Raw genomic sequence first — 14,244 nt, 5'->3', positions numbered from 1 at the left:
CTGTTCATGAACTGCATCTAGCTGCTCCTGCATTCACACGTATCCTATTCTATGGTGGCAAGACTAACTAAAGAAGTAAATTATAAAAGTACACAGAAATAGGTTGAAGGTGTGAACTGAAATTTGCGTTAGGGAGGGCACTGGACAAGGGTAGTCCGCACAGCTTTGGTAGCCACAATGCTACTGTGATGTGGTTAGCGCATTTGCTAAGTAAACACCAGATTCGGCTCAAATCCCAGCAGTGGCATAAATTTTAACTAATTGCTTCAGCTTTCATCCTTATCGAAGATAAAGTTTAGCACTTGTCTCCAGCAAAATTTTCGCCCAGCATACAGAAATCTACATACACAACTTGCTACCCTTCTGACGTGTCACCAACGGATGCTGACGTCTTAATGAGCTGTGTAGCTGCCAGTTCAGAAGAAACGAAAATTGGGCTACAGACTGAATTTATACTTACAGTTAAAAACACGAGATTAGACCTCTTAAAGGGGAAAAAGTCACTATGGAGATGTGAACAGATGACAGCCAAGAACCTGCCTGACTAGCTTACTAAACAAATGGATGCTTGTCTTCAAAACAACACAAATGAGCAACTACTGCACTACGGGTTGTTAGCACTAAGCACCACCAGAATCCACACAGAATGGCCAACAAGTTTCCCCAATCACTAGGATACGAAGTAGGCGACTGTTGACCATTCACTCCAAGGTATTTCCTACACAAATTAGACCAGCTTCACACAAGGTTACTTTGCAGTGCTGTTCAGTGTTTCACAAGCAGTGCTGCCACTGATGATAGTGCCACTGCTACAGACCGTAAGTGGTACTTCAGACATATGTTAGTGGTGCTAAAAAGCTCTGTTCACCATGTGTAAAATACTGAGCAATAGTGGAGGATGTATCCTTAAATGCTCAGCAAGACTTGGAGAAATTACGACAGATACTTGCTATCTTCTAGATCACTTTGTCAGAGAAGGAGATGGAATACATTTGAGGGGACACTTTCAAACAATGTAAAATACAGGACAGAAAAATGGTAATAGTATGAAAAGAATAGATTGCTACTCCTCATATAGTGGAGATGCTGAGTCACAGACAGACACAACAAAACAGTGCTAAAAACCTCAGCTGTGTGTGTGTGTGTGTGTGTGTGTGTGTGTGTGTGTGTGTGTGTGTGTGTGCGCGCGCACTCGCGCACTCTCCGTGAGTCAGCCTTTTGGCTGAAAGCTTACTTGTTTAGGAGTATTTTTGTTGTGCCTGTCTGTGACTCAATATCTCCAACCACATGGTGAGTAGCAACCTATCCTTTTCATAATATTGAGGAGATACTTTGTATTGCTGGACTTGAGGATGAGCTCCCATTACACAGCCCTACCTGGAAAAACTACTATCCCCAGGCCGCTGAAACTTTGCACCTAACATATTTTCTACTGCTCATTTGGAGTGCTGGGCCCAGCATGCTTTCTGGCAATTATATGCCATCTACTGTTGTCTTCTGGAATGGAAGCAGTTTCTCCAGCCAGTATTGCACAGCACTGTTGTGTTGTTGGCAGTGTTAGCCAGTCTCACAGTTGTCAGTGCGCCTCAGTGTGGACACGGAGTGGAGCACTTTGCCTTTGCCTCGTGTAGCAGGCTACACTCGTGTGCTACTGTAGCCTTGCACTTTTCATATCCACAGTATTTTGCAACGTACTTGCCACATCTGTTTTTTTGCACTTCAGCAGACGTGCATTCAGAAGTGTGTATTGCTTGCTCCCATGTCGCCTGTGCACTTCACATTTGCCTCAGCGAGTGAGCAGCACTGTGCCACATGCTCTGCCCTTTGCCAGCCGAAGCACTGAGACAGCCCCTCTTGTGTTTTAACAGCTCAACACTGACCGCTGTGTTGGGCCCCGTGTCACCTAATAGTGTTTCTTGAACTCCAAGTTATCTGTGGTAACAACGAGGAGAGAAGGGAACACTATATGTCTCGGATTACCTTATGCACATCACCGTGTATGCCATGCCCGAGGTCCTCCGGCAGTTCTTTTGGGTGATCAGAGTTCACGCATCTCAGAGAATACTTAAATGCCACCTTTATCAGCCATTCTGAGGTGGAGGCATGCATTTAGAAAGGCAGTGACCATGCCCCTGCCTTGTTTGTCACCCTCCTATAGTTTGCCTCGCAGAGACCTGCGCTCTCACTGTGCCTTTTCCTGCAGTCCTCAGTCGCAGTCTTCCACTGTTTGATGTGCTGCAAGAAGCCTTTGTACTCCCCTTAACCTCTAAGACTTAGCACAAGAGCTGGACTCTTCTCTGGTGGCAGAACTGCATCTGTTCGCCTGATAATGATAGAAACTGGTTGTCGGCGGGGGTTCAGCTGCTGCGGAAGTTTGAATTGGGTGAGCCACGAGCTCGGATGCCACATTCGTCCAGAAAAAAAAAAAAACCATAGCACTGGTGTCCACTGTAGTGCTTCTCTTGTCATCGGTTGTGGAGACAGTAGCCTGAGTTGGCCTCTTTGGCAAACATCTGGCACTTACAGGTTGCACAATAGTCTGTGAAAAAGCCCACAGCTGCTTGTCCAGTTGGAACAGTCCAATGCTCATTTCCATACTTCTTCTGATAGCTGCACTGGGACAATCATCTGTGTCACTTTCATCCATTGCCTCCCTGTACATGCCCATATACATAGGCCATGTTGTCATACGCAGGTGGCCAGGTGGGGCCACCGACTGAGCAAGCTCTTCTTGGTGGCAATTCACCACACACATTTCACACATTGGTCCACATGCTTAAAATCTCAACTTAGAATGGAACACTTGTCACCTTCCACAAGATTTCAAATGACGACGATGTTGTTATTAGATTCATTTGATTGCGGGTGACACTTTTAAGCTCTGTTTTTCAATAGCACTACGTTGTTGTTGGGGTCTCCAGTCCAGACTAGTTTGATGCAGCTCTCCATGCTACTCTATCCTGTGCAAGTTTCTTCATCGCCCGGTACCTACTGCAACCTACATCCTTCCGAATCTGCTTAGTGTATTCATCTCTTGGTCTCCCTCTACAATTTTTACCCTCCATGCTGCCCTCCGATACTAAATTGGTGATCCCTTGATGCCTCAGAACATGTCCTACCAACCGATTCCTTCTTCTAGTCAAGTTGTGCCACAAATTTCTCTTCTCCCAATTCTATTCAGTACCTCCTCATTAGTTATGTGATCTACTCATCTAATCTTCAGCATTCTTCTGTAGCACAGCACTATGCACAGAAAAATAATATAGAACTACAACGGGATCTTTGATATATTAATACTTCTCAACTGTGCTCACTGATTAGAAAATTTTACTCCTTCCTTCACAAGAGAAAAAGAATTAAAAACGTGCTGCACATCTTAGAAATGTACAGCCTATCAGCATGTAGTTGCCAGTGAGAAGAAAATAGTCACTGCAGGGTTATGAAAGTGTTGTGGCCTTCCATATACCCCCGCTCATTTACTTCTAATGCCTCACTGTACTACCAGCCGTACCCACAGTACAATACTCCAAACTGAATTTAAATTACTCTTATTAGTAGCCGTGGATTATAGTGAACACTATAAAATAACGAGTCTACTAACTAAATATAATACATGTGAATATCTCGATTGAAAGGGAGTTGATAAAAATGCTCACCAGAACAAAGAGCTACATGCTATCAGTTAAAAAAAAGTCAACAGCATGATCAACAACAGAAAGGATGCAGAATCATTTTATGGTTAAATGTTTTGCTCTATGGTAATGTTGGTCAGTCTGATTATGTAGAAAATCATCACAGTTTGGAACATTACCATAAAACTAAATGTGTTCCAGAGTAACTGAAACAGCATTATTTCATACAAGTATTTAGAACTTTTGTAAAATTCTCTCATTCATTTTATGGAACATACAGACATAATGTTACCTGCGAGTATTGTGATGAAAAATATCACTTCAGATGTATGACAAACATTTATTTATAAACCAACTACAATCTGATTAAAATTACTTGATAGTTGACTCTTAACACACTGAAGCTAGTTTCCTCCAATCAGAGTGCTCAACATCACGCCCAAACAGTTGACCGTTGCTATACTGCAACAACTAATCTGTTCACTTCCAATCCCTTGTCCGACAGTCTTTCTTGATTTGTCTGGACCCTAAATCATGGGTCTGGCACTTATTTCACATTTCATCATACATGATAACAGCCCCCCCCCCCCCCCCCCACACACACACACACACACACACACACACACACACACGATGCTAATGAAATACACATTTCATACACAGCAATAACCTAACACTACTGGAGACTTCCGCACAAGAGGCGATTCAGCATCTCATATGCAGTTATCATAATCTTCTATTAGCTAAGCTTCGCAAGACATTGTTTGAAACAGAGTTTCTGAAGGCTGGAGTTCACAATTCATCATTGTCATTGGGTGATCACACTCAAAAAAATAACAACCAGACTCAGAGCTGTACTACAGCGCAGTGGTTATCATATTAAACTGCCATGTTGAGTGTCGTACAATAGAATCTCATCAATATGTCTAAAGCTTTTATTTCTAAATCTAAACAAAAGAGTTATCATCATTTTGATTAAATTGATTTGTTTACATGTAATTTATTTTATTTCTAATTCTTTACTGATCCTTTTCATCATCACATTGACTTTTTTATTTGCTCTATTTTTCTTCCTATCACTTTTTTTGTTTGGAATCTGCCTCTGTCACCTATAACCTGCAACCAAGTGCCAATGAGGAGTGCTCATTGGTTGGTAATGTGGCAGCCAGTGTAGCCAACTAGATGATAGTTTCGGGTAACCAACGGTAATGAGAAATTACAGTTTGCTTTTAGCACTGAAACTAAACTACTTCTGTCTTATGTTTTCTTATAGAGGTTAGCTTTTATAGCCATGAACAAAGGGATCATGATTTTAGTTCTGCCACAGATTGTTGACCACTGCTTTCTCAGATACATTACACTTCGTTGTGGTTAGCTGACAACACAAGGTTAAATTCAAAGCTACAAAATGCTTTCTCTGCCACATTTCAGTCATTGGTCACTTAAAAGCAACTGTTGACAGAGCAGCTCACATTTCCGACATACCTCGCGGTGTCCACTTCCAACATTGCTCTATGTGAAACACCGATAACATTTGTGAAATGACTTGCCGAGTTTGTGTGTTACCTGCAACCGAGTGGTAGAGGTCTCAACCAATATGGCAACAACGTAGTGACAAGTGACAGGTGTCAACTATCAAGTAATTTTAAATGGACTATTGTTTCACAGCACTAGAGCAACATCTTCAGGGTCACATCTGTATATAAACACGAGAAAAACATTTAAAATGTAGTTTAACTGTACACAAAACTATACAGTAAAATTATCTTCTTACATTTATTTTACAACTTTGTTGAAGTGATAACCAGTAGACGACCGAATGTTCTCTGTCCAATTGTAATAAAAATGTTCAACCTTAAACAAGTTGGTAGTAAAGCTAGAATTCAGCAGAATGTGGGGATCATCATACCAATACAAGAAACCTAGAATAAGGATAGAGCAGTACACTAGACGGACGTAAACGTGTAAAACAGATGATATGTGTAGGTGATGAACACCTAATTTAACCTGCTAAGGTAAAACAAATCTCTGAACCCACAGCCTTTTTGGTTGTACGATAGGTAATGAAGGTTACATCTTGATAAATGTTGCCTCCAAAACAATCATCAAGATAAAAGACTTGGGAAATGGAAAATAAAAATATTATGTACACCTACCAAAGGCAAAGCACCATTGTAACGATATGAGGAACGCAGAGGTCACCAAGACTGATTGTCTGTTTCAAAAGTGGCATTTTATGTATTGTAGACTTGACCGTCAACTATTATACAATTTGGCAGGCTCTGGTTGCAGATATCTGTTTTACCCTACCAGGTTCATGTAGGTTTTCACCACCCACACATATAATTTGTTCTACACTTTTACGTCCACCTAGTTCACCACATTATCCTTATTCTCGGTTCCCTTTAATAGAACAATGTTCCCTGCATTTTGCTATATTTTAGTTTGACTACCAACCTCTTGATTGAATATTCTTATTACAACTGGACAGAGACTGTTGGGTCATCCACTGCTTACCCTTGAGTAAGTAATGAAATAAATGAAAGTACATAATATTCTTATACAGTTTTGTGTACAATTCAACTAGATTTTAACTGAACCATCTTTATTCATTTTGATCTTGTTTATTAACAAATGCTATCCTGAAGATGCGACTCTAATAATGAAATAAAACTAGTTGGTACAGAACTAAATATCTATCATACAGCTGGAGCAGTTTTTTTTTTTCCATCATGATACAATTCCACAGTCGTGGATGCCCCAGTCGTGGATGCCCACATATACAGACTTTTTCTGTTATGTGTGAGTAGCTGTAACGGGGAAAACCAGATGAAGAGAACAAAGAGTTTAGGTGAATGAAGATTTGGTATACAGGAGAACCAGAAAGAAATGGTATACGAATGTTAGTGCACATACAAGAGAAAATCAAAAGAAAATGAAAAGTAACAACTGGTAACAATATGAAAATGGTTCAATATTTGTTCTAAATGACACATATACCTGGAACAAAAAACTGTCCATCTTGTCCCTGTGTGGCATACTGTACAATAGCGCCACCCGTTGAAGCATTAGTCATGGTGAGGGTGTGCAAGCCTTGTACCGTTTCCCCTTGGCTGCCAATCTGAATTGTGCCGGGTATCACTGCAACAAAAGACTTTTCTCTTAATCCACATTACACTACCTGTCAATGTGGGCAGGAACATATTGATATAAAACTTATGACATTTTAACTTGCAGTGACTCCATATACAAAATGTAACACAGGGGAATACAAATAATATTTACATCTAAAATTGAAAGTATCAGAAAATGATTAGTATGTAGTATAATTTGAATAATCAAAAATAATCCGAGGATGGCAAATGGAAGCTAAAACAAGCTCTCAAATGTAAAAAGCAACACTCAGTAGGGTTTCTCAGAACAACAAAGTTAATTACACAGACTGATAATTAAAAGTTAAGTGCACTGTGCAAGGGCGTACCCAGTGGAGTACAGGGAGCAGCTTGTGCCATTACCCCCTCCCCCACAAAAACAAAAAAATACTTTTTAACAGAACTCTCATCCTGCTTCGTAAAACAGATAGACTTATCAGTTTGAAGCAAGCCAGACTATGTAACAGATATTTAGCAGTACCAAGTGCTCCCAGAGCCACTTGTTGCAAAATGAAAACCTCTTTCATTAATTACCCCCCCCCACACACACACACACACACACACACACACAACCAGAGCCTGGGTACACTCTTGACATGGTGACATGCAAAAGCCCTAAAAGTTCAAAATTACAAATGTCTGAAGCAAGAATTCAGATATTTATTAAGATATGCAAACAAGGTATCAGAAGAGAAATGGTACATTAGTTAGTACATTATTTTTGTCATGAGTCTCATATAAGCAAAAGTACACAAAATTTTTAAGACGTGCAAAGTCTGGCAGTTCTGAGCCATTGATACAGAACTGAGATAACTTAAACAGGTAGTCTAAGAAAGCTCCTTCCCCTAAACATCTGTTTACTTGCTTGTGGTACACCTAAGCCCTTGCCATTGCCAACACATTTATTCTAATTCACCAAGCATTTTGTGTATAGTTCCCTGGTATAGGATTTATGCTTTCCACCTATTGAAGATTGCTGATGTTATGTGTATAGCAGCTAAAGTAAGAGATACATGGATCAAGAATTTCCCTTGGATCAGTACTTCACAAAGCAGACAATAATTACAATAAAGGAGCAAATATTCCAAAAATGCTTTGTCATGCAAATGAACATGCTAATAAATTAACCAACATTTTTAGTATTCATGGCTACCCACAAAGGGTACTGCAGAATTCAATGAAAATATCCAAAGAGGACTTATGTAATTAATTTCATACACGAAAATAAGTGTGTGTGTGTGTGTGTGTGTGTGTGTGTGTGTGTGTGTGTGTGTGTGTGTGTGTAGGAGAGGGGATGGGAGGGCGTGTTTGTGAGTACTCGGCTACAACTATCATTCACGTATGTTACCACCCACTGCTAAGCACAGGATACTATCTTTTTTTATCATATTATTTGTATTCTAAGCAGGACGCTTGCAAAATTCTGAAAATGTAAATGAAAAAAAATTAAATATAAGAATGGGAAAATGATAGATTTAAGATGTAAGAAGTCATACTTCTAAGAATAACAATGAGAACTATCCACATTTAAAAAAGATTGCACCTTTATGCGATTCAGCATCCTTGCTAATCCCTCTGCCTGCTGCAGATTAGTTACTCCTATAATGCAGAAATACCAACTTTTTTCCCCGATCTCAGTCCAATCAGCTATGAATAAAAAATACAAACTGCCTAAGGAGAACCTCTTTACTTTGTTATACCACTGAAAAGAATCCACATTTTATTTTCAAAATAATTTTGCATCTCAGCTGAAGAAACAGTACATATTTATATCATTACTCTTTGATCAAAAATACATCTACATGTAGAAGTAGATGCAGGTGATCCAAAACAACACAAACCGAAATTGCAAAATGGAAAGGAGCTGAAAATATCAGCACTAGATATCACCCTGTGGCACAACATGCAGTTGAACATAACATGCTTAAATGCAATGGCTGCTTTACTATTCAGGCCATCTGGATCCTTCCCTACACCACCAGCTTTTCTGAACTATGCAAATGGAATTCACCCTTAGAACACATTGTCTGCTCAAAAATTATCCCAGCCTCAACCTATGGTAACCTAATGTCTCCCATCTCCCCTCACCCTCTTTACGTGTGCCATCACCCTCTGCTAATACACCCCCTCCCCCCCCCCCCCACTACCTCATGTGGTGCGCCTGGTTGCAGTCTCGTCATGCCGCATCCTAGTCCCTGCTTGCTCTGTCAGACAGCACTCTTCTCTCCCCCACTCGTACCCTGTTATCCCTTCTCTGCCCCCTCCAGGCTGCTGCTTCTGTTCAAGGTGACAGTTGCATTCTGGTCCAAGCAGTCGGATATAGTGGTCATGTGTGGGTCAGGCGTGATTGCTTGTGTGAATGAATGTGTGTGTGAAACTTCCTGGCAGATTAAAACTGTGTGCCCGACCGAGACTCGAACTCGGGACCTTTGCCTTTCGCGGGCAAGTGCTCTACCTTCTGAGCTACCGAAGCACGACTCACGCCCGGTCCTCACAGCTTTACTTCTGCCAGTATCTCGTCTCCTACCTTCCAAACTTTACAGAAGCTCTCCTGCGAACCTTGTTCTGCAAGCTCTCCTGCGAACCTTGCAGAACAAGGTTCACAGGAGAGCTTCTGCAGTTTGGAAGGTAGGAGACGAGATACTGGCAGATGTAAAGCTGTGAGGACCGGGCATAAGTCGTGCTTCGGTAGCTCAGTTGGTAGAGCACTTGCCCGTGAAAGGCAAAGGTCCCGAGTTTGCGTCTCGGTCGGGCACACAGTTTTAATCTGCCAGGAAGTTTCATATCAGCGCACACTCCGCTGCAGAGTGAAAATCTCATTCTGGAATGTGTGTGTGTTTTCCTTTTCTGAAGAAAGCTTTGGCTGAAAGCTAAATGTGTAATAGCGTTTTCATTTTGCCTGTCTGCAATTCAATGTGTCATCTTTACAGTGAGTAGCAATCTACCTTTTTCCTTATATTGTAAATACAATATTAAACGATAGGATACGGTAAGGGATCAACAAATGAAAGGGTACTAAAATAATGAGATGCAACTTAGCATTTGCCCAGAATCTCTTATCCTCAGTGCCAGGGGAACAGTGCATAGTGACGTTATAAGATGACTAATGCAATAAAGTGAACTACACTTCTAAGATTGCCTGCTGATAAAGAACAACTTCAGGAACTGGGATTAGGGATTCTACTTTCATTCAGTATAGCAATATGATAAATATACTTTGGAGAGTGACAAAAATTATAAACTTGGTAGCCAATATCAATATTCTGACAAATTGACACTCACTATATTGTCACCATCAGAGACATGTATGCTTCAGATATCTTCATCTTGTGAACAGTAAACTTTTGCAAAGTTTATCTCTCAACACTACCTCAGCCAGCGTCAGTAGTATCATTGGTATGTGTTGTTACATGTTGATGTGAACGTGTAAGTTTAGTTCCTTTGTTCGTCTGTTTCGTTTTTGTCACTGTTAAAATGCTAACCATTGAAGAATGTATGTTTTTAGTCGAACTAGTGTTCAAAGCTGGCGGTAAATACACAGTTTCAGTTCATCAAACATTTAATTCAGTTTTCCTAGAGACAACACTCCCACATCGCGATACTGTAACAGATTTGATTAACAAATTTTGAAGTACGAGTTCAGTGACAGATTCACTGAGAAGTGGTCGTCCTAGCATTTTGTCTGAGGATAAACAACTCGATATTTTGATAAAATGTCGATTAGTCTGTACAAGTCAGTAAGAAATCTCGCCCAGGAAATCTATGTTAGTGTCGGAATCGCCCACACAGCTGTAAGGAAAAAATTAGAACTTTTCCCATACAAAGTGACAGTCATGCAAGAACTGAAAAATACTGATCATGGCACGAGACCGAATTACTGTCAATGGTTCAAAAATTTTGTTCAACAAAATGGAAGGGATATTCTTAATGAAACGTTTTCACTGATGGGGCATGGTTTCATTTGTCCGGGTACATGAACTCTCAAAATTCTCATATGTGGAGTACTGCATAACCATTGTGTATTCATGAGAAACCACTTCATTCTGTGAAAATAGAGGTTTGGATTGCAATTTCTAGACATCAAATTGTGGGTACCATGTTTTTCAACAAAACAATAAACGCACAACGATACTGCAGTGATATTCTGTACCCATTCATAGGAGAACTTGAGTTAAGTGGAATACTGAACAGTTATTTTCATCACGATGATGCAACTACACAAACAGCTCGCGTTTCAGTGTCACTGCTTGCTGATGTTTTTGGTAATCGCATAATTTCACAGGGACTTTGGCCTCCACGATCGCCTGACTTTTTCTTCTAGGGTGCAGCAAAAGCAACTGTCTACAAAAACCGTCCAAAATCCATCAATGAATTGAAAACTGCAATATCCACTTTCACTGCTTCTGTTGCAAAAGAAGTGTTACAGCTTGTGTTTGGAAGTTTGGAAACATGATTAGATGAATTGAATTGTGTATTCAACAACATGAGTGGGGGGGGGGGGGGGGGGGGGGGCGGGCATTTTCAACATTAAATGTTAAAATTTATAAGTAAAAACGAATATTCAATGAATTAATAACTTGTATTTCACTGAGTTTCATTTCAGTATATTCACTGTGGCATGTAGCACCACCACAACAAATATACAACAAGATAACAGAGTAAATTTGTGGTGCAAGATTTGAATTCTGTCTTGTCTTCCAAAAATCAAACTTCAAAACAGCCAACTTAACAATGCACTATTTCTAGTTTGGCAACAGTACTCTCTGTCCATTCTAAACTCCCAGTCGTTGAAATGTCACCTCCTGATCCCAATCTATCATTTATTTGGATCCTCCTTTCTGTGTGTGCTTTGACAGGGACCCTAAAAAACTTTATTTCTGAATATTTCAGTAATTGTTTTATTCACTCCTGTGTCTTCTGTTGCTCAACAAATGGAAATTTTATTGTGGTTCCATGCATTAAGTAAAAGCACCAATGTGTTAAAATCATGAAACAAAAACATTACACACAATGGTATCAAGCAACAACGAATTACACATGATAGGATATACCTCGATGACATCGATGAGACATTATAGCTTAACTATTTTCTGTTTTTACTGTGAGACTCCTTCAAAACAGTGCAAATACATGTCAACTTTTTCATACTGTGTTAACAGGAGTCTGTTTTAATATACATTTAACAGAACACACACAGATTCAAGATCACAGGGAATATTATCTGCAGCAAGGAAGGTTAGAGGGGAAACCACAAAGGTGTTATGTAACAACACAAATTAAGATAACTAGATAATGAGCTTTACACTCACTACTTTAAAAAATACTTTAAACGAATATTGGCTATGGAATCACAAAAAACACAAATATGACAGGGAAACAAATTATACTTCCTACAAAAACTAGCTACACATTCCTTTTTGATGTAGAGAATTTCAACAATCATAAATCACAAAGATTTCACTTGTGGTCTAGCTACGGGGTTTCCCAATAAACATATACGGCTACACTGCACAGTTTCATACTGTTTTGAGGTACGGAGTAGGGCTGGGAAGGGGGAGGGACTGAAGAGGGCGGTGGGGGGGGTAGGGACTTAAGATACTGAAACCAGTAAGGCCATAAGGCCACTTGGACCACAAAAGTAGAGGACTGCATGTGCATAGCAACACCAGAAATGACATAAATGTACTACATGCAGCTGTGGCCCGTGTTGTCGAAGATGTTCAACACTATTTCGCCTATAGCTCAAATAAAATAATACTGTGATTGACAAATTGCAGTGGCACAGGCCAGTGTTGCTGGCAGCAGCATACTTTCAGTACTCACAAAGCAGACTACACAGCTAATATGTGGCCCTCGAGAAAGGAATACAATCAGCTGGCTGTCAACCTCTACCTTTCAACTTATTTAAATGTCAACCGCAAAATTATTTTAATCTCAGTATAATGATAAAGCCATACGGCTTGGCACATTTGGCCATACAGAATTCACTTGCTCCATTATTCCAGTCATTGCAATGAAGATTTGCCATCTGTAACAGTTATAATAAGTCAGTATCTTCAAAGGCTTTTGTGGCTAGAGTCAGCTCCCAGAAAATTCTTTAGGGTTGTAGGCCACATCATATTATAAAACGGAGAACTAACTGCAAGTGTCCAAGTTATAAATGGACACTTGTTTGAATGGTTATACAGTTGGTTCAACATTCTATAACATGATGCTAGCTCCAACCCAGAAGAACTGTATGGACACTATTGCTAGGTTATTTCCCTGATTAAGTTGTGCCATTCTAAAGAGAGAATGGAACAGCAGAAGAATTTATTATATCTTTAAATGCATGACACACAGTTGCATAATTGTCTTTGTAATATAACTACCGCCTTTGGTTCACATCATCACAGTATAAAAGAGCTATTGTTATTCACATGTTGTAGCCCACATCAATATCACAAACCATGTATTTCTGTCCTATCTGAACTGCTAAATGTATACAGAACTCAACTGGTATCTTCATACAAAATGTGTTCTGTCCCAAGTTATTTTTATTTAATTTTGATAGCAATTTGATATTACAGGAAAATCAGTATTATAAGTTGGTGAATGTAGCTACAAATATCTAAGGAGTATAGTTATTAGCACTTCACCTGATTATGTGTTTAGTTCATGTTGACATTTAATTTCAGCAAGAAAGCGAGCGATACACCAATCAAATGTCAACACTACCCTGTTCCTCAACAGTTACTTGTAGAATTTCATGAGAACAGGATTCACACATGAAATAATGTTAAGTTATTTAGACTACAGGAGAGTTAAATCATAGGAATTTTTAATATTATAAACCCAATTAGTTACCGTTGATAATTACAATCAACTGACACATTTTAAACATTAATTTAATCCTAACTTGAAATGAGTTCCAACACATGTCAGACTTATCGATGTCACTCCACTGTGACAACACAGGCTGCCACGTTACTTAGCTGTGTGGAAGGGCCACGCATCCTTGCCTCACAATTTGTGATTGCTCATCTATGTGAGGGTGAGTGGCCACGTCAAACCAAACTGCAAGGATGTGGAAATAATTACCATGAAAATTCAGTGCTCTACTGACAAGCAAATGACAATGCCAAACTCAGGATACAGAGGGCTGGATGTGTTCCTAATGAAAATGCCAATGATAAATCACATTCTTAATTCTGCATAAAATGGCTATGTTATTCTTCTGAAAGATTAAAAAGGCACAAATCTGAAGAAGTAGACTATTAGCCTCCATCTGAAATCAAACCAGCTGATTTTTATACTTAACACCCGCCCCCCCCCCCCCCCCCCCCCACACACACACACACACACACACACACACACACACACACACACACACACACACACACACACAGAGAGAGAGAGAGAGAGAGAGAGAGAGAGAGAGAGAGAGAGAATAAAAATATCAATACAGACAGCAAGCCGCA

At 39.8% G+C, this 14,244-nt stretch overlaps 1 protein-coding gene across 4 annotated transcripts in view; it reads right to left on the bottom strand.

The window, feature by feature from the left end:
* Positions 1-14,244, bottom strand: part of LOC126473468 (cyclic AMP-responsive element-binding protein 1) — a 64,426-nt gene that overhangs the window by 27,768 nt on the left and 22,414 nt on the right. For all 4 annotated transcript variants that reach the window (XM_050100539.1, XM_050100540.1, XM_050100542.1 and 1 more), the window contains one exon: positions 6,633-6,773. In XM_050100539.1, the coding sequence (XP_049956496.1) occupies positions 6,633-6,773 (141 nt within the window). The remainder of the gene's footprint in view (positions 1-6,632; positions 6,774-14,244) is intronic.

Source organism: Schistocerca serialis, chromosome 4, assembly GCF_023864345.2.
Source record: "Schistocerca serialis cubense isolate TAMUIC-IGC-003099 chromosome 4, iqSchSeri2.2, whole genome shotgun sequence".
Lineage (NCBI taxonomy): Eukaryota > Metazoa > Arthropoda > Insecta > Orthoptera > Acrididae > Schistocerca > Schistocerca serialis.
This window is presented reverse-complemented; position numbering and strand designations above follow the sequence as displayed.